General features: G+C 35.1%; 2 protein-coding genes, 1 long non-coding RNA gene and 1 pseudogene across 3 annotated transcripts; 2 read left to right on the top strand and 2 right to left on the bottom strand.

Moving 5' to 3' along the window:
- The first annotated feature begins 1869 nt into the window (after positions 1–1869).
- LOC142521620 (plastocyanin-like) lies at positions 1870–2656 on the top strand. Its single transcript, XM_075624728.1, has one exon. The coding sequence runs from the start codon at positions 2002–2004 to the stop codon at positions 2503–2505; it is 504 nt and encodes a 167-aa protein (XP_075480843.1). The 5' UTR covers positions 1870–2001; the 3' UTR covers positions 2506–2656.
- On the bottom strand, positions 2412–16430 carry LOC142521896 (phospholipase D delta-like; annotated as a pseudogene).
- Positions 16431–16613: 183 nt separating this feature from the next.
- LOC142521619 (uncharacterized) lies at positions 16614–17715 on the bottom strand. The gene is made up of 2 exons (XM_075624727.1): positions 16909–17715; positions 16614–16839 (listed from the first exon to the last, which is right to left on the bottom strand). The coding sequence occupies exons 1-2, from the start codon at positions 17646–17648 to the stop codon at positions 16614–16616; spliced, it is 966 nt and encodes a 321-aa protein (XP_075480842.1). The 5' UTR covers positions 17649–17715.
- Positions 16678–19827, top strand: LOC142521622 (uncharacterized). The gene is made up of 2 exons (XR_012814312.1): positions 16678–16797; positions 18755–19827. It is a non-coding gene; the product is annotated as an uncharacterized LOC142521622 (long non-coding RNA).
- The last annotated feature ends 979 nt before the right edge of the window (positions 19828–20806 follow it).

Genomic DNA, 20806 nt, shown 5'->3' on the forward strand with positions numbered 1-20806 from the left:
TGAAATTTGGGAAATACTTTCTAATTACGCATACGTATATATCTATCTATTATAAAGCATGAGATTTTTATAGTTACAATTTTCGTGCTAGTTTGATATTTTCAAATACCAAAAATATCACTATCAAATTACATAAATTACTTAATTTTTTTAATAAAAAATATTATAAAAAATTATTTTTAGTAAATATATATCTCATTTATAATTAACTCTATTCACTTTCAAAATTCTTTTAAATTTTAAAAAATATTTATTTTAATCTATAACTTAAATTTTTAAATTAATATATCACTCTCCTAACGGAAAAATAAAAATTAATCTCTTATTTAATTTTGCACCATCGCACATATGTTTCAGTATTCCGATCAAACTAAAATTACAACCGCCTCATATCTCTATATCTAGCATTATCGATAATTTTGCATATACCATCTCCACCGTCATTTGGAAGGTTTTTTTTTTTTAACAATTTTTTGAGGTGGAGTTAGACTCAAATCCTAACATCGTCTATAATTTTGATAGCAAAGGATTGGAGTGCCTATTTCTAAGATTAGAGGGGGCAGAGTGCAATGTACTGTTTCAGGTTGTTTAGTTCGATAATTATTTGTACTACATCTTGTGGCTTTGTATTCCATTTGTACTCCACCGTTGCCTAAAAAATGTGCATCTTTGACATGTACTTTTTTGGTGTGTACTTTTGTGTACTGCCGAAACGTGCATATATATATATATATATATATATATATATTTCAATTTAGGCATTCATGTTTCCATTTCCCATGCTCCCTAGAGTTAGAGGTACCAACTTCTTAACATTGTCTTAGTTGAATTTTTTTTATTTGCAATTATTATTGTTATTATATGATTTATCGAAGCGGGAGCTAAAACTTTTGGGGTGGAGATCAGAATAGGCGGGGATGGAGCGACATAAGTTTTGTTGTTTTATTTTTGGTACCAAGGTCGTGTTATATTCTTTTGGAATTAATTATCAAGTTTAAAATCATTGTTTTAGAGTTATTTTAATAAGATAGATTTTAAATTTTATCAGTCTGATTATGTATTTATTTAGTTACAAATAGAGGCTAATGACTTTTCATTTTTTTTATATTTATATATTTATCAAAAATATGATTTCATTATACTAATTTTTAAAATTTTAATTTGGTCTCTCTCTACCGTTTTTCCGGCTGAAATTCAATGTTACTTATGTGATGTCTCAAAGTAGGCTACACCCTTAATTTTAGAATATACACTTTCTTTTTTTCCTTCGTGTTAGTTAGCAGCTGAGTAAGTATAAGAATTGGTCCTGGAGATTGGCCTACGTTGATTCTTGATCATCCGATTTTCTCAAACTCGGTGTTGGATTATTTCATCGGAATGTTGAACAATCGGTGTCGTCATGTTAATAATATCTTATCGAAATTCTACCTAGGCCAATTTCAAGGATTAATTCTTTCTTTCCTAAGCTCTATATAGACAATAGTTTGTTGTCCAAAGAAATAATAAATAGTATAACAAATTAACTAGTAATGCACAATCTAGTGCATAACATAATCAAACATCATACTATACCTTTTACCATAGAATAATTAATTTGTCAAGATTCATGGCATATATAACACGTGCATACACACACAGCATATATATATATATATATATTATATACACACTGTGTATGTGAAAGAACTTATCCAAGTTTATGCATAAAATGAGATTCAAAATTGCCCAATTTCCGACCTCACAATATAGCACAGTCATCCAATCCCACGTCAAAGGATAGCAATCCAACCAAGCCAATAAGATTATTTCAATCGGATATCCAATCATCCATTATCTGATCAATCACCAATCCACAAACACACACGGACACACCACACACATGCAATCACATCCTCTTCTCCGCATATTAAATCCCACCTCAAATTCCAATCTATTCTTGATTTCCAATCACATTCCAAGCCCAAAAACCAGTAGAAGGAAAATAAAAACAATAAAAAGAAAATGGCAGCTATCACCTCTGCAGCAGTCACCATACCATCATCATTCACTGGCCTAAAGGGTGGTGCCACATCATCGAAGGCCGGCACCGCCGTGGTTTCCACTCGGGCCGTCCCGAAATTAGCTATCAAGGCCTCGTTGAAGGACTTTGGCGTCGTTGTCGCCGCCACCGTCGCCAGTGCGATGCTGGCTAGCAATGCCTTGGCCGTTGATGTCAAACTTGGTGCTGATGATGGTTCTTTGCTTTTTCTCCCGGGGACATTTGAGGTGGCACCAGGGGAGAAGATTACCTTCGTTAACAATGCTGGATTCCCACACAATGTGATCTTCGACGAGGATGCAGTTCCGGCAGGGGTCGATGTATCCAAGATTTCAATGAATGAGGAGGCTTTACTCAACGCAAAAGGGGAGACTTATTCAGTATCTTTGACAGAGAAAGGGACTTATACTTTTTACTGTTCCCCTCACCAAGGAGCTGGAATGGTTGGAAAAGTCACTGTAAAGTAAAAACTTATGAAAGTTCTTTGTACCTGAATGAGAAATGCTTGTCATCTCAGTTTTGTCATCCTTTGTAATAGTTTACTCTCCTACTGCCATCCTGTAAGTTGATAAAAGTTGAAATGAAACAAGAAAATGCAAAAATAACTATTATTTTACAGCTTATGATGAAAGAATAATACGAAAAATTTGTGTATCCAAATTACAGACACAATCAGATGTTACATGACAGCACCAGTAAAGTTCAATAATGTAAAATTGTGTGTGTCTGTTTATATCTGTTAATGACCCCTTAATTGGGTAACAAATATCTGTAACCTATAGACTTGAAAAACTATTGCATGTTTATGTAGTCAAAGCATCAGGAAGAGTAGTTGGAGCTCCAAGCACCTTACCACCACCATCTGGGAAATTTTCATACCCGGGCAATGGAGAAATCTTTCCATCTGCATCCACCTGCACTGGATATTTAAGGATACGGCCTTGTTGGTCGAGTAAACTCTTTGGCTGTAAATTTCTGCCAGTTATCATTAGCTATGGAATTAACTTTTGCCACACAATTCAATTTCTCAAGATTCTTGAAGCAATCACCAGTGCTTCCCATGTGCTCCGCCCAAAGCGACATTCGATATCCATATACCTTCAAATGCATGTCATTTAATCAAATGGATCTTTAATATATCAATTGTATGAACATTATGAAGCAATTCATTGTTGAGGAAGTCTGACGATAGAGTTACATGAGCTTATACGTATGCCTGCAGATTATTGCACATGATATTGGGAAAATAACAAAAAACTATGACGCATCTAGCTGACCTGACCATATGGATGAGCCTTATTTTTAGCCCAGGTGTTAGCTGACCTGACCATATGGATAAGCCTTATTTTTAGCCCAGGTGTGATGCGGCTGATAGGCTCCCATGGCAATCTCGGTATCTCTTGACCCTGCCATAGACCGTTGGTTTATATTGGCAGAACCCAGTATCACATACTCATCATCCACTACCATTCCTTTGGCATGAACATATATTCATAAAACGCCTGAATTTTTGAGAAGGTACCTGGCAATAGTTTGATACCAAATTATTGTGGTTTAACTAATAAAGGAGCCATCATAAATTCCAGGACCGTTCAAACAACTTAGCAAGTTCTATTTGTAGTCTTGTTTCATTTTAATTTTTACACCCCCAGACCAAACAAGCAATCTTGTTATCTAGATTTTTAACATTAATGACCAATATGCTATGTGAATATGTATCAGGTTCAGCTTAGATGATTCTGCTTCCATGTAAAACAGTCCAACAGTCCAAACGATTGGTATTTTTCATGTCATCATTAGCATAGTATTTTAAAATGTAAGATGATTACTGAATTTCCATTTGAGGGGGATTGGCCGCAATTGATTCGTCGGTCAATTCCTCTCGATTGCCGAGACAATAGAAGTTCAGTTAGTCAGTTAGCTGTGAATTTTCAAGCTCAGCAGACATGATTTCTCGGGCAACGATTTCATACATCATTTGCATTGTCTGTCCCTGGAAAATAACAAGATCGAAAAGATATGGCTTTCAACGAATCTTTAAATATTCCTCTCTGCTTAGTTCATGATCAAGAGATTGAATTCCTCTCTAGGTCGACTAAATTGTTTGTCGCATTACCTGACAATAAAGGATTTCTTGTACTGAGGCTGAACTGGGAACACCTTCAGGCCACATTGGGATAACAACTTAAATGGTAAATCTTTCTTTTGTCTTTATTTTGCTGGCAATCTTTAACGCCAGTTCCATTGGAATTCTATTGTCAGCACCTAAGAAGCATGAACATGTGAGATAAATAAATGCAAGATAGAATAGGAGACCATGAATAGGAAGGCTAAGCAAGAAAAATAATTGTTTGCTAATTTCATGTAATAAAAGTGTAAAATCTTGATGCATAAAGAGTTCTAAATAAATTCTTTAAAACGTATTCCTTTCTTTTGGCAATCCCCTTAGTGGGACAAAAGATCAACTTACAATTTTTTCAAGAAAAGTTTTATCTCAATAATACAATGAATCGACCAATCAACTAAAATACTACGTCCAACCTGGCCCATAAGTGGATGTCTTGAACACTTAATCCAGTTCCAATCAAGTAACCATGTGAAGTTAAAACTAAAATATCTTAAAGCACCCCACCTCTATCTTTGTATGAGGGCCAAGCATAAGATGAACCAAGGAAATATTGATTCTCAACACATATGAAGTGTTGAGCAGATCTTATTGCTTTGATATAAGCCGTCTGAATGCTATTATAAATAACAAAATTTTTTGTGCAGACTAAGTTCTGCGATAGAAAGAAGTTCGGAAGATTAATATAACTATGAGTTTTAATAAGCCAGAACAAAACATTGAAGTCCAGGAATGACAATAAAGTTTAAGCCAATACTTGCTCCTCAGATGCATGTACATTTTTTGGAAATCCTTTCAATGATCCTGAGTTTATAGATCGGAAAACCTGTTGACATTAAAATAACCGGCAAGTTCAAGTCTTTAGTCCCCTTAAATCAAAAGGGAAGCTTTTGATTTAAAAACCATATTTTTCGAAAATCAATAGTGCTGTGGTAGCAAGTTAGAATATTAAATGTGTTTTATGGTTGATTTCATGCTTATTATAAAAACCATGTGATGGTCCATGGACCCTTGCTTACAGGAAATGTGGATTATGGTAATCATCTTGAAACACAGTGTCGAGATCACGAGTTATTATATACTCAGGTGTATCTTAGCGTCCATCACACAAATCAAGGCCACCAATGAATGAAGTTATCTTCCTGTTGTTGCCGTAGCCTTGAGTGTCCACTATCACACATTTCTGATGGTGAGTATAAAGAGTTCCGACAACCTGAATAAAAACACAAGAAAATATGAAAAATAGGTCAATGTCTAGTGGTTAACATACATCCAACTTTTTACAAGAATTGAATTTTATTTCTAGGGATGAGCCAAGCAGGAACGGCGTTTCCTACCCGAGAAGTTTTCAAATTTCACAGGTAATCTCCCCTCCAAAGTTGTCAAAATCGTGAGGCGCAAAAAAGTGCTCAAGTGTCTTTGGGGCTTCAAGCGCAAAGCGAAGCGCATGATTTACGGGAAAAAGCGCATTAAACAAAATAGTATCAAAAATATAAAATAAAATAAAAAGTCTTTGAAAATGTGGTAGATGAAATATCAAATGTCATTATAATCGTTCATCTTCCAAATCTACATCATCAGCCCCATCACTTGATTTGTACCCATCGGTATCTTCTTCTTCTTCAGTTTCATCATCAATGTTGATCTCTTCTTCATCCACAAGACTAGTTCGAGCTGAAAATTGCTTTCTTTTTGCTGAAGTGGATGATGATGCTCATTTTGACGTAGATGCAATTCGAGATCGAAAGTCATATGCACTTTCACCAACCCCAACTGCTTGTGATATACATCATTCCAACGCAAATCATCATCTTCAAAGGCAAAATCATTATCATCATTGTCTTTATCACTGCCATCCAACTTTCCCAACAAGCATTCGTTACTATCATGGCCACAGTTGTGAAAAGCCCTCTCGTCGCTTGCATAAGCGCAAAACGAGGTGAGGCGACCTGGATGCATCCCGAAGCGCATCAAGTGGGTGAAGCGCACACGCTTCATCTGTGAGTGTTGGGCGATCGCTTGTGCGCTTCATAGAAGCTTTATGAAGCGCACGATTTTTTTTTAAGTATGCCCAAGTCCAGTGTTTAGCCCAAGTGCAGCATCCAAATTTAAGCCCAGATCATCTGCATACTTTAAATATTTCAACATATCGCCCCTGCCAATCTATCTACTGTCTCTACTCTGAGGCTACTTTGCGTCTCTGCCTCATAACCTCTGCTCTGTTGTGCCATCGCCTCTGCTCTGCCGTGCCGCCGCAGCCGATGTGTTCCTTCTCATTTGCAACCCAAAAATTGATAAACCCTTATTTTAGGAATTTCTGTAAAAAATTTTAAATTGTGTTTTTTTATTTTTAATAATCTAATAATGACTGATATTTATATTTCAGTATTTAATCATGTCTAACACAATAATTCCATCAAATCGAAAGATATTGCTTGGTGGATCCTAAAAATCCAAATATTTTATGTTGTTGTTGTGGTAAAATAACGAAAGATGGGATTTATCGGCACAAGCTTCATTTAGTTGGGGCAATAAAAATGTGAAAGCTTGTCTGAAATGTCCGGAGCATGTTAAAAAAGAAATTAAAAAGTTCATGCAAAAAAGTCTTTTGAAGAATCAAATGGATGATATTCCTCATTTAGATGATATTGTTTATTTGGAAGAAGGTGAAGATGATGATGGTGATGATATTCAAACTAAAATGAAAGGGAAACGACCAATATCCGGTTCAAGTATCCCTCCTACTGCGCAGGGTAAAAGGTGTAAAGAAACAGGGCCTATTGATCTTTATTTTGTGAAAGATGTAGAAGAAATTGTCAGATAGAGACGTGCGAAAAATAAAGGCCAGTATGATGAAAATAAGAAGAAATTAAGAATAGATGCGGTTCAGAAATTTGATACGTGGATGTGTGAAGCCGGAATTCCTTTTAATGCCGTTAAATATGATTCTTTGCAATCATGTATTGATGCTATTGTGAATTTTGGAGTGGGAATGAAACCTTCATCATATCATGAAGTAAGAGTTGAGTATTTGAAGAAGAAGTTGACAAATACGAACTGCTTCTCAAATCCCACGAAGAATATCATGCTAGGTATGGTTGTACAATCATGGCAGATGGGTGGACAGGTAAAAAAAGTAGAACTCTCATAATTTTTTTGGTAAATGGTCCTAAAGGAAGCATATTTGTTGAATCGGTGAAGCTTCAAGTTATTCTCGTACTGCTGATAAAATATATGAGCTACTTTCTAAATTTGTGAATCGAATTGGAGAATAGTATGTTGCTCAGGTTGTAACAGATAATGTAAGCTGCAATGTTAGAGCAGGTAATATTTTAAACTGTAGATTGAATTAAAAATCATTTTTTTAATTTTTAAAATAAATTTACTTAATTTTTTCAGGTCATTTTTTGGAAAAACAATTTTCCTCACTGGTATTGGACTTCATGTGCAGCTCATTACTTAGATTTGATGTTTGATAAAATATTCAAAATTTCTAACCTCAAAAAATTGCATGAACTGGCATTGATGGTGAATGGTTATATTTATAATAGACCACAATTGTTGAGCATGATGACAGAGTTTAATGGACAGAGAGACATGGTAAGAACCGCAAAGACTCGTTTCGCAATCGCTTTTTTAGCGGTTTCAAGTTTAACAAGCAAATTTGAGAAATATTTTTACACCTAAAAAGTGGGCAAAAAGTCGATATTCTAAAGAGGCGGCTAGAAAACATGTAGCAGAACTGATATTGATGCCTTCTTTTTGGAAAACTACAGTTTGTGCATTAAAAGTTGGCGGCCCATTACTGAAAGTAGTGCGGCTAGTAGACGGTGAAAAAAGGTCCCCAATGTGTTACATCTATGAGGCAATGGACAAAGCCAAAGAAGCTGTCGCCTCAACGCTCTGTTGTATTTGATATATACAAAAGCATTCAATCGTTGTTGAGACGATCTATTTTTTTTTAGAATGTATCTGCCAAAAAATTAGAAAGTAAGAAGTTAGGTTCATACTCCATAATATAAAATTTAATATATATAATAAACTTTTAACTTACATGTTCAAATATACTCCAATTATGTTCACAACCTGAAGAAGAACACATGAGGCACAAAATTTTCATTGAAAATGTTTTTAATTCAGGTGTTGATGCACCATAGAAAAGACCACCAATCAGCTTGAAAGTTGAAACACAAAAAAATAAAAGATTAAATTTTTTATAATTCAAAGTTTGTGTCTATACTATAAGTAATGTTTGAGAAAATAAATTAATATTGCACTAAATATTATTTACCTGGTGATTTTGAAGCTCTTTGTCTGATAATCATGGGTAAACCAAAAAGTCCTTCTGCTCTTTTGTATTTATCCAATTGATTTGTGATATTATCTTGTAAATCTTCACCTCGCACCAATCTAGCTATGCATTTGTACAGACCTTCCAACAATTCTTCATCATTTCTACGTGTTAGGATCGATTAGGGGGGTAATCGTTGAGCTAAAATAGCCCGGTTCTTGAAATATTGAACACCGATGAATTAAATCAAGTTTGGTGTTCAAACCAAACGGAAAATACTCGAAATAATCCTTCGTAAAAACCGAATAAATATTTTGTAAACCATTTAAAATATATGCAAGTTGAATGAGTAAAAAATATTCAGTTGAAGCATTTTATCAAACACTTGGTATACAATATTTTGATATTTGAAGAACACATAAAATGCTTCAACAATGCATCTTTAAAAACAGTGAAAATGATAAGCAAATGCAATAAACAAATAGACACGAATTTGTTTATGGATGTTCGGAGATTTCAAACACTCCTACGTCACCCCTTCTTCCCCTTAGGAAGGATCCACTAGAAGACTTTGATTTATACAACTACTTGTACAAACCCATTCCGGAAGGGCAGCACCCAACTAGAACTCCTAGCACTCAAGATTGTAGGCAGCACCTCACAATCAGCATATTGTTTAATGTCTCATATGCAAAGACTACATACACAAGTTTATTGTCTTTGTGCAAGACTCACTCAACTAATCTTTGAAGTTCAACTCTCTTGTATATGTGTGAGTGATTGTGTGTGAGGAATTTATCATTTACAGTGTATATCTCAAATGTATCCTCACACAAGGGCTTGTGCTCTCAACTAGCTGATATCTTCATGCTAACTGCCCATGCTTTGAATCTACTTCAAAAGCTGTTGTTTGATCTTCAATATTTTGTATTTATAGGCTCCAACACTGATATATACGTAGACACAGGAATATGACCGTTGGAAAGTTTCTGTGCTGTTTCTGGAATTGCAACGGTCAAATTCGTCTTGCTGGACATTTTCTCGACTGGTCAACTCTGGTCAACTGGTCAACTCAACTGGTCTGGTTCAGTTTCAGTTGGTCAGCAGCTGGTTCAGTTCAGTTGGTTGGTCAGCTGGTCAGCAGTTGGTTCAGTTGGCTCAGTTTCAGCCGGTGCGCTGAAATCAACCTAGCTGATTTCAGTTTGTGCAGAACCAGTAACTTCATCGTCATTTATCAGCATCTTAAGCTTTGATTGAGACTTTGACTTCTGAAGATGATTTGTAGATCATCGTCTTATCTTTCCAACGCATACTGAATCGCTTCATTTCGATGACCGAGCTGAGAGTTATGACCAAAATACCGCAGCTGCTCAAACTCAACTGATTGTTGTTTTCGTGTGATCAGTTCGGTAATTGAGCGATCAGTTAGACCATGATAACATCCGATTTTGCCCAACTGACGTGAAATACGATTTGTTCCAAATTGAGTTTTCTAATCAGTCCAGTTGGCGGACTGTCATTTGGATAATCCAGTTGAGAGATATAATCAAAATACCGAAGCTCGCCAGAAATTCAGTTTGTGCAAAATTCAGTTTCAGCTTGCTTCTTGTGTTTGCAACTTCACACTTGAGTAAATATGTTAGAAACACAATAACAAGTTTTGTTAACATCAAAATCAAGATTGCGAACTTGAAAAGTTCCAACACTACGTCACGATTTGAGTAAAAAAATTAAGGATTTAAGAAATATCCAGCCACATGCAAAAGACTATGGAGTTGAATGTTCCGTCTTTCGTCGATGAATTCAAAAATACCACGATATTTCTCTTCATTTTATTAAATGATGTAGCGATAACTTCTTCGGCCTTGTCCATTGCCTCATAGATGTAACCCATTGGAGACTTTTTTTCACCGTCTAATAGCCCAATACTTTTAGTAATGGGCCGCCAACTTTTAATGCAAAAACTGTAATTTTCCAAAAAGAAGGCATAAATATCACTTCTGCTACACATTTTCGAGCCGCCTCTTTAGAATGTCGACTTTTTGTCCATTTTTCAGATGTAAACATCTTTTTCAGATTTGCTTGTTGAACTTGAAACCGCTTTAAAATCAAAAAAGCAGTTGCGAAACGAATATTTGCAGTTCATACCTTGTCTTTCTGTCCAGTAATCTCCTTTATCACGCTCAACAGTAGTGATCTATTGTAAATATAACCATTCACCATCAATGCCCATTCATGCAATATTTTGAGGTTAAAAATTTTGAATATTTCCTCGAACATCAAATCTAAGCAATGAGCTGCACTTGGAGTCCAATACAAGTGTGGAAAGTTGTTTTCCAAAAGACTACCTGAAAAAATAAAGTAAATTTACTTTAAAAATTTTAAAAATCTAATTTTTAATTCAATTAACAATTTAAATATTACATGCTCTAACATTGCAGCTTGCAATATCTGTTACAACCTGAACCACATTCTATTCTCCAATTCGATTCACAAATTTAGAAAGTAACTCATTTCATCTTATCAGCAGTATGAGAATAACTTGAAGCATCCATCGATTCAAAAAAAAAAATCTTCCTTTAGGACCATTTACCAAAAAATTTACAAGAGTTCTATTTTTTTATCCGTTCACCCATCTGCCACGATTGAACAACCATAACTAGCATGATCTTCTTCGTGGGATTTGAGAAGCAAGTTCATATATGTCAACTCCTTCTTTAAATACTTAACTCTTACTTCATGATATGATGGAGGTTTCATTCTCATTCCAAAAGTCTCAATAGCATCAATACAGGGTTGCAAAGAATCATATTTAACAGCATTAAAAGAATTCCGGCATCATACACCCATGTAGAAAATTTCTGAACCGCATCTTCTCTTAATTTCTTTTTATTTTCATCGTACTAGCCTTTAATTTTCGCACATCTCTATCTGAAAATTTCTTCTACATCTTTCACAAAATAAAGATCAATAGGTCATGCTTGTTTACACCTTTTACCCTTCACCATATGAGGGATATTTGAACCGGACAGTGATCGTTTCCCTTTCATTTCAGTTTGAATATCATCTTCATCTTCTTCCAAATCAACAATATCATCTATATGAGGATATCATCCATTTGATTTTTCAAAACACTATTTTTTTGGATGAAGTCTTTAATTTCTTCTTTAACATGCTATAGACATTTCGGACAAACTTTCTCATTCTATTGCCCCCAAATAAATGTAGGTTGTGCTGATAAATCCCACCATTTGTTATTTTAGCACAAAAACAACATACAATATTTGGATTTTTAGGATCCGGAAGTGTTGCATAATTCCAAGCAATATCTTTTCGATTTGATGGAATTGTTGTGTTTGACATGATTTAATTTTTTTTTACAAAAATTCCTAAAATTAAGGTTTTCCAATTTTTGGGTAACAAATGAGAAAGGAACACAGCGGCGGCGGCACGGCGAAGCGGCGGAGCAGCGGCGACGAGGTAGAGATGCAGAGTAGAGACGGTAAACAGACTGGCAGAGGCGATCTATTGAGATATTTTTAGTATGCAGATGGGTTGGGCTTAAATTTGGATGCTGGACTTGGGCTAAACACTGGCAGACTTAAAAAAAAAAATTGTGCGGCTTCTCCGAAGCGCACAAGCGATCTCCCAACACTCACAAGCGAAGCGCATAGAAGCGTGTGCTTCATCCACCTGATGGTCTTCGGATTGTCCCAAAGCGCATCCAGGTCGTCTCGCCTCGTTCGCTTACGCGCAAAGTGAGCGAGGCGAGCACTTTTAACAATTGTGCTCCCCTCCGCATAAAAAATCGTAAAAATAAAACTAGGTTGCACCTCTCTCATAAAGCCAATGAGTCTGTGACAGGATCGATTAGGGGATCATCGTTGAGGTACAATAGCTTCGGTTCTTGAAATATTGAATACCGATGAATTAAATCGAGTTTGGTTTTCAAACCAAGCGGAAGACACTCGAAATAATCTTTAGGAGAAACCGATTAAACATTTTGTAAAGCATTTAAAATATATGCAAGTTGAATAAGTAAAAAATAATTTGGTTGGAGCATTTTATCAAACACTTGATATGCAATAATTTTGTATTTGAAGAACACATAAAATGCTTCAACAATGCATCCTTAAAACAATGGAAATAATAAGTAAATGCAATAAACAAATAGACACGAGTTTGTTTATGGATGTTCGGAGACTTCAAATGATCCTACGTCATCCCTTCTTCCCCTTGGGAAAGACTCACTAGAAGACGTTGATTTATACAACCTCTTTATACAAACCCACTCCGGAAGGGTAGCACAGCATCTCACAATCAGCATATTGTTTAATGTCTCATACGCGAAGACTATAAACACAATGTTTTACGTCTTTGTGTAAAGACTCACTCAACTAATATTTGAAGTTCAACTCTCTTGTATATGTGTGAGTGATTGTTTGTGAGGAATTTATCCTTTACAGTGTACATCTCAAATGTATTATCACACAAGGGCTTGTGCTCTCAACTAGCTGATTTCTTCATGCTAACTGCACATGCTTTGAATCCCCTTCAAAAGCTCTTGTTTGATCTTCTAGATGTTTTATTTATAGGTCTCAAAAATGATATATACGTAAGACACAAGAATATGACCGTTTGGAAAGTTTATGTACTGTTTCTACAATTGCAACTGTCAAAATCGTCTTGCTGGGCATTTTCCCGAGTGCTCAACTTTGGTCAACTGAACTGGTCGTTCTGTTCAACTGGTCAGCATCTGGTTAAGTTCAACTGGTCTTCAGTTGGTCTGGTTCAGTTTCAGCTGGTCTTGTTCAACTGGTCTTCAGCTGGTCTGGTTCAGTTGGTCAGCTGAAAGGCTGATTTCAATTTGTGCAGAACCAGTAGCTTCATAATCATTTATCAGCATCTTAAGCTTCGATTCAGACTTTGACTTCTGAAGATGATTTGTAGATCATCGTCTTATCTTTTCAACGCATACTGAATCGATTCATTCCAACAACCGAGCTGAGAGATATGGACAAAGCATCGCAACAGCTCATTCCCAACTGATTGTTGTTTTCGTGCAATCAGTTCGGTAATTAAGCGACCAGTTAGACCTTGATAACATCCGAATTTGCCCAACTGACCTGAGGTACAACTGGTTCCAAATTGAGTTTTCTAATCAGTAAAGTTGGCGGATTGTCATTTGAATCATCCAGTTGAGAGATATAATCAAAACACCGAATCTTGCCAGAAATTCAGTTTGTGCAGAATTCAGTTTCAGCTACTTGTTTTAATAACTTCACACTTGAATAAATATGTTAAAAACACAATAACAAGTTTTGTTAACATAAAAATAAAGATTGCGAACATGAAATGTTCCGACAGTCTGTCTCAAGTTGTATCTCAAGTTTAGAAAAACACCTAAGGGTTTAGTTGGTCTTTCTAGCCACTTTTACCCAATAACCCCTAATTCAATTAACCAAATTTTGAAGAAAAAGTCTGACTCGGTAACTGCTTTATGAAAGTTCAAGATACAAGTTGGTAGTACTAGCTGAAATTAAGAGAACAACAAGAACACAGTATTGTTTGCTCAGTTATTATTTCGTGGGGAATCCTATTTGATTGAAATGACCAAAAATGTCCTATGAGGAAATTTTTCTTCAGTTGCAATTATTAAATAGAAATGTAATCTAAACATATTGAATGTATAATGACTTTTCTGAACAAAGCCTAAATTGAGTAAAAGAATCAACAGAAATGGCTCCAAAAAATGTTAAAATTAAAGCAAAAGAATGAACATCTATAGGCCTCTAGGGATATCAGACATTTAGACGTAATAAAATTACTAATGTTTAGTAAAGCATGCCTGTTGCTTGAAAATGCTAAGTTTACTACTAGCAATACGAGGGGCCAAAACACAAGTTACTGACAAGTGCTTGAAAAACTTTTGGGTTTCCTCATCATGAGTTTGCATCACTCCTGCCTGCACTAAAGATGCCATCAAGCGGATTAGTTGAGTATCTTGAGAACTGATAAATGAAATAGATAGATTAGTTATAATATCAGATGAAGCTTGAGTCACACATCCCAGCAATCAAACTTTTGGGTAATGTCCAAATCAATATAATCATTAGCTGCCCTGAACATTTGGCAACTTCTTCATTAATATTTTCAACTGTATGTTTCTAATTCCATCACAAGGCATCGATACTCGTATAGATGAAAGGGAACTGAGTGCATGAAATCACGGCAAAAATCATGTCAAACCTAAAAGTCTCATGCCTACAGCTACCACATTCCCCCTCATCCTGTCTCCAAGCAATCAACTTGCCTCTGTACTACATCTACACTTTATTAACATCAATGTCACCAAACAAAACTCCAAGCAAGCCATATAAAAAAAAAAATTCCTGGTATAACTATGACATTGTGACCGTTCAGAATTAAATTCCATACCGTGTTAATATAAAACTTGCTGTGAGAAGTCTTATCATCCCAAACCAGCAACAACACTCTCACCCCTTCTTGGGCTTGTACTTAAGCAACTCTCCCAAATTCAAATTCCCACCTCTTGGCAAAGGCTTGGTCAGCTCCCTGATAAGCCGCACCTTGTGATAAATCGACCATCCAACTATATACACCAAATGATGAGCATCCAATATCGCATGACATATATCCTCCCAACACTTTCCGTGCTCAAAATTACTCTTTGCATCTAACTCGATTTCTGGCAACATCCCATCAATCACATGAGCATCCTGGTACAATGTCACCTTCCGACCATGGCGTAGCGGAAAATAGCTTTCATTCAATCCATAATTTCCTGAAATCATATTAAAATAAACATGATTCTTGTAACAAGGAATAAATGTCATCTGCAATCGAATGGCTGTATCTGGCTTAGGGGACTTTCCGTATGACCCGAGCACGGGACCCACTCATCGAATGGCTCACCAGCCGCAATCTGCTTTGAAGACACAAGCGCCACTCCAATGAGCTCAGCACCGAAAACGTCTTTGTCTTTCACCTAAATTCAACCTGGTCCGCAACATGGGGCATGATTGATGTATAATTCCAGGTTAAAACCTCCAAACTCACAAATAATTCGGGAATATCAGAAAACATTTCGAATTGTCTTAGCAAAATTGGTAACAAAAAATGTCAACTTAGTAATATCAAATCAATATCCAAGCATCCTTTGTTTAGCATGCGGAAGGTCAACAAAGATCGCATTTTCAAACATAAAATACTAGAAAAATTCATCGTTTCTCATAAATATATAGCTTCCAAGGCCAATTCTATCCTACACCACCAGATGAGATACACCCCTTTATTTTTTTACTTGTCAATTTTTTTTTTATTATAAATTTGAGTTTGATAATTGTATCTCGTATATTGTATAACATTTACAATAGTTACAGTAATTTTGTTAGCGTTTATATATGGGTATAACATAGAATTTGTTATAACAATTAAAATTTAAAATATTGATTTTTGACATTTTATATGATTCTACCACAAAAATAAAAATAATAGAAATGAAAATTTTAAATAATGTAAAAGTTTTACTATCAAATAAAAATTTCACGTAATTTTTAAACATAAAATATTAAGTTTTAAAATATGAGAATAATAATAATATAACACATGTTATATACATGAAACAAAATTAGTTTAATGATTAGTTTGGTTGATCATGGTTAACGTAGTGTCAAATGCAATAATAATAATAAAAAGAAAAAGACATGTGAAAGTAAAAAAATAAAAGGGTGTAACTCACCTGGTGTAGGATAGAATTGACCTAGCTTCCAAATATTTCTTTAACTTGATAAAAGATATAAGATTATAATTCAAAGATTCAAGACCCACCTGGGAAACCGGGTGAGCTAAGGGGATCTTGAAATTCTCATTCCAGACCGGATTCTGCGAATTGGAAATGACCCGAGTCCGCGCAACCCGCGTGCCAGTGAGGCAAAACGATAAGTACGGATCACTGGTGACAGGGGTGGAGCCAGGATTCAAAATTACCTGGGCTGACTCCGTCCCATATGGTATTTAATAAAATAAACAATTAGATAAAAAATTTAAAATAAAAAATATGTAAACATTGACTTCCATGAAAATATAGAACAAAAGTATTTAATATTAAATATCTTCAAAAACATGGAGCTAAAACACTACTGAAGTTGTGCTCTTCGATTCTTCTTAAAATAAAACTCATTAATTATTAAATCGTTATCAATTTTTTCAACCAAATCTCGTTCGATGTATATTACCATAGAATCTCCGAAAAACTCTGCTTCCATTTTGTTACGAAGAGCTGTTTTAACAAGTTTCATTGCTGAAAATGCTCGTTCCGTTGTTGATGTAGAAACAGGGAGAGTTAAAACAAGACGAATCAACCTGTAAATTAAATAAATATATCAGATTCGATAACTAAGTAAACGACGTAGATAAAAATATATAAATCACCTGTCAATCAAATCGTAGGTTCTTGACTTATTTGTCTCAAATAATCTTCGACATAATTCAGAAATAGTTGATAAATTATGAAAACTTTCATCGTCAGCAACATCAAGTTTATAGTGATCCAATTGCATTCTCAAGTGATGCAAATCTTTTGAATCGAAATCAAGATAATAGAATTTCTCAGCAAGTCGATAGATATGATCAACATTAAGAAGCTTAAAATTTTCTTTAGGTTTCAAAGCACAACTAAGTTTAAGAAGTTCAACTGCCTCATCCTTGAATCTATTATTAAGCTCTTCAACTTGAAAATCAATTGCAGCTGTAAATACATCAAATCGATAGTGGTGATCAACTGTGATTGAATCATTATGTTGACAAGAACGACCTGTACCAGATTTATAACGAGCTTCCATGTGAGGTATCTCAATGTCATACTTGACACAAACTTCTTTCACATGACTAAGTAGGAAATCAAATCCTTCTTCTCTCAAAGTACGAAGCAAAGTTTTAGTTGTTGAAACATAATCCATTGCACTTAAAATATCTAAAGATTTCTCTTGCAATGCTCGACGAAGCAGATTTGTTATCCCCATTATCTTATGCATCAAGTGTAATATGAATATGAAATCAAAATCCTTCATCGCAATCAATGCACCACTAGCTTCACCACGAATGGAATTAGAAGCTCCATCATTCATCATATTTTCTAACACGGTAATCACAGAGCTATACATATCAATCATGCTACAAAGTGAGTCGAAATTAGAACTCCAACTAGTCTTTCCAGGTCGTAATAAATTTCCAATTTGATTAAATCCTCTACTGTATCACGTTCACCAGTAGCTACATATGCGCAACTTCAATTTTTTGAGCAGAATGTAACTCACCGTGCCGTTTAAGAGATGCATTGATGAGATAGCAAATGGAATTCAATTTTGAAAAGAATAACCAAATGGATACCTCTTTTTCAACAGCTGCAGTTAATGCTAGTTGAAGTCGATGAGCAAAACAATGTACATAATATGCACACGAGCAATCTTTCAAGAAAAGAGCCTAAAATCCATTCCAAGAACCGCGCATATTGCTAGCACCATCATATCCCTATCCACGCATGTTGTGGATATGCAAGTCATAACGACCAAGTGCATCAGATATTTCTTTCTTAAGTGTTGCGGTAGTTGTATCTGTCACGTGTACAATAGTAAAGAATCACTCTCGTAAAAAGCCTTCAGTATCCACAAATCTTAATATAATAGCCATCTGCTCCTTGTTAGATGCATCTCTCGCTTCATCAACTAAAATGCAGAATTTTGCGTCCCCAATTTCTTTACGAATCTTGGCTCTCACTTGGTTGAAAATAATATTTAAGACATCTTTTTGAATATCTGGTGAAATATACTTTGCATTCTCAGGAGCTTTCTCTAAGACGATGTCCCCAATACTCTTATTCATTTTTCCTATAAAATTTATCATCTCGATAAAATTTCCACGATTATTAAAAGATGGAGATTCATCATGCCCTCTAAATGCGCATGCTTGCAAAGTGAGCCATCTAATGCTTTCAATAGTTGCTGTAAGCCGTAATCTGTTATTTTGTTTTTCTTCTGAAGATTGTGCATTTATCACTTTGTCAATATGACGAGGTATGTTCATCAAATTGTTAAGATATTCCACAGCATTATTATGTGGTGAAGTATTGCATCCTATATGCATCAAAAATGCGCATCTATCGCCATCATTAACTCGCTTCCAATATTTGAATCCATCAATTATAAATGTAGGATCACGAGGATGCTTATGTTCAAACAAGAAGCACGGAAAACAAAATGCAGCATCTTTCGAAAGAGAGTACTCTAACCAAGTAAATTTTTTGAACCAGTGACTTTGGAATCGTCGATTTTGATTTCCAAATTTGGTCGGTGGATACTCTTTCTTAATTGGTTGATATGGCCCCATCTTGATATAAGTTCGTCTAATTTCATCCATTTGATTAACAGGATATTTCCATATCGGAGTACGTAATGCCGGATCAGGTTCAAGAGAACTCACATCAACATAAATTCTAGGAGATTTGTTAAGATGTTGATCACTGGGATTTGAGACATCAATATTGGATGGAGAATGGTCCTGACTTGCTGACGTATGCTCTTTTTGTTGAAAAAATGAGTCGATGGTTTTTCTTTTCTTCATTCTTGAGTTTCTTTTCTCCTTGGTGCCGTCTACAACATAAAATGTGACTTTAGTTTAACTTATATGACTAACTGAATCAAATAGACATTACCAACACTAAATAATTGTTACTTTAATCCAATAAACGTCGAACAATTATAATTATTCCAAAAAAATTTCGAAGTTAACATTTGACAATCTTAAGGCATAATATATTTAAATATAAATTTTTACAGCCTTATAAGTTCGAAAATCCTATTTACATAATTCTGAATTTTTCAACAATTCCTACAAAATTCCATAAATTCGCATTGATATTTTCTATAGCATCTAAACATCCAAATAATAAATAATCAACATTAAAAATTGACAATCCCCAATATAAAATCTGAAAATTCAAAATAATGCTCAAATAAATTCCCAAAAATTATAAATATCATCAATCGGCTCAAATATAGTACTTACAATCAAAAATTTAATATATATCAATTATCGAAATTCAAAAAAACCAAAATACCCAAATTTCGAAACACTAAAATCTGAAATTACCTTTAAAATTCGAAATTTAACTAAGAACAATAAGAACGAACTGTAGAAAGTCTTTACAGTAAGATTTCCTCATGATTTTCGGTGAAAACGGCGACCGATGGTTGACGCCTGATTTCAGAACGACAAAGAAACTTCGAAATTTTGGTATTAAAAGAAAGCTTATGCCGTGGGTTTTCCGAATCTACAATCGATTTTGAAAAATGACGATCGATGATGAAGTTACGACCATTTGAAGTAATGAAAATTGTGATAATTTGAGAGAAAATAATAGAGATGATATATCAAACAAGTGAAAAAAAGAGAAAAAATAGATTGGGATTTTGAGGCTAATAAATAAATTTTTTAAAATAAATCATATTTAATTTTTTTTTTTTAAATTAGGTGGGGCTGGAGCCCAACCCAACCCCACATATACCTCCGCCCCTGACTGGTGATGATCCTGCTGTGCTGATGCTTGGACTTCCTGCCTCGTTCACTCACGGAGAAAGTCTTGCGTCACACATCGAATGCTGTGAAGCCTCGGCGGAGGCGCTCGGAGACCATATCCATGTTGGGCAAGGGCCGTGCTTCGAGGATCCTTAGAACAAGGTCTCCATGAAGGTATATTATGTTGTCCGAATTCTCTTCTGCCATAGGTCAGCGTGGTGCTGTTGTGGGATCCGGAGGCGGAGAGAGGGGAGGTTGCTGGGTTTCTCCGCCGTGGTCAGGGAGGAGCTGAGGTGGCGGAGACAACTATGGGAAATGGGACGTTGGTGGCATTTGCATTTCGCAGAAAAGTTAAATGCGAGTGTGGGGCCCGTTTCTATATCTGGATCACCATTTTTATTGGTGGGTGGCAAAAAATATTTAAAAAATTTATTCGTTTACACTTTTTTTTAAAAAAAAACTATAAAATAATTTGATAATTGAGGAAAATAACATGATACTAGCTTATGGCTTTTTTCTTAAAATAATATAAAAAGAAAAAATATATATAAAAATATAACAATTTGAAATGTTTTACAAATCTATCACAATCCGGTACAGTCTGTACCGGATTCATAAGAATCCGTGTCAGATTGTACCGGATTCCATAATTTTTAAATTAAAATTTAAATATAATTTTTTATTTTGAAAAGTAAAAAAAAATCTTTTGAATCAAGTGCAATATGAATATGTGGCGGTTCATCTTGAATTCATCTTT

The sequence above is a fragment of the Primulina tabacum genome, chromosome 13 (genome assembly GCF_025594145.1).
Source record: "Primulina tabacum isolate GXHZ01 chromosome 13, ASM2559414v2, whole genome shotgun sequence".
NCBI lineage: Eukaryota > Viridiplantae > Streptophyta > Magnoliopsida > Lamiales > Gesneriaceae > Primulina > Primulina tabacum.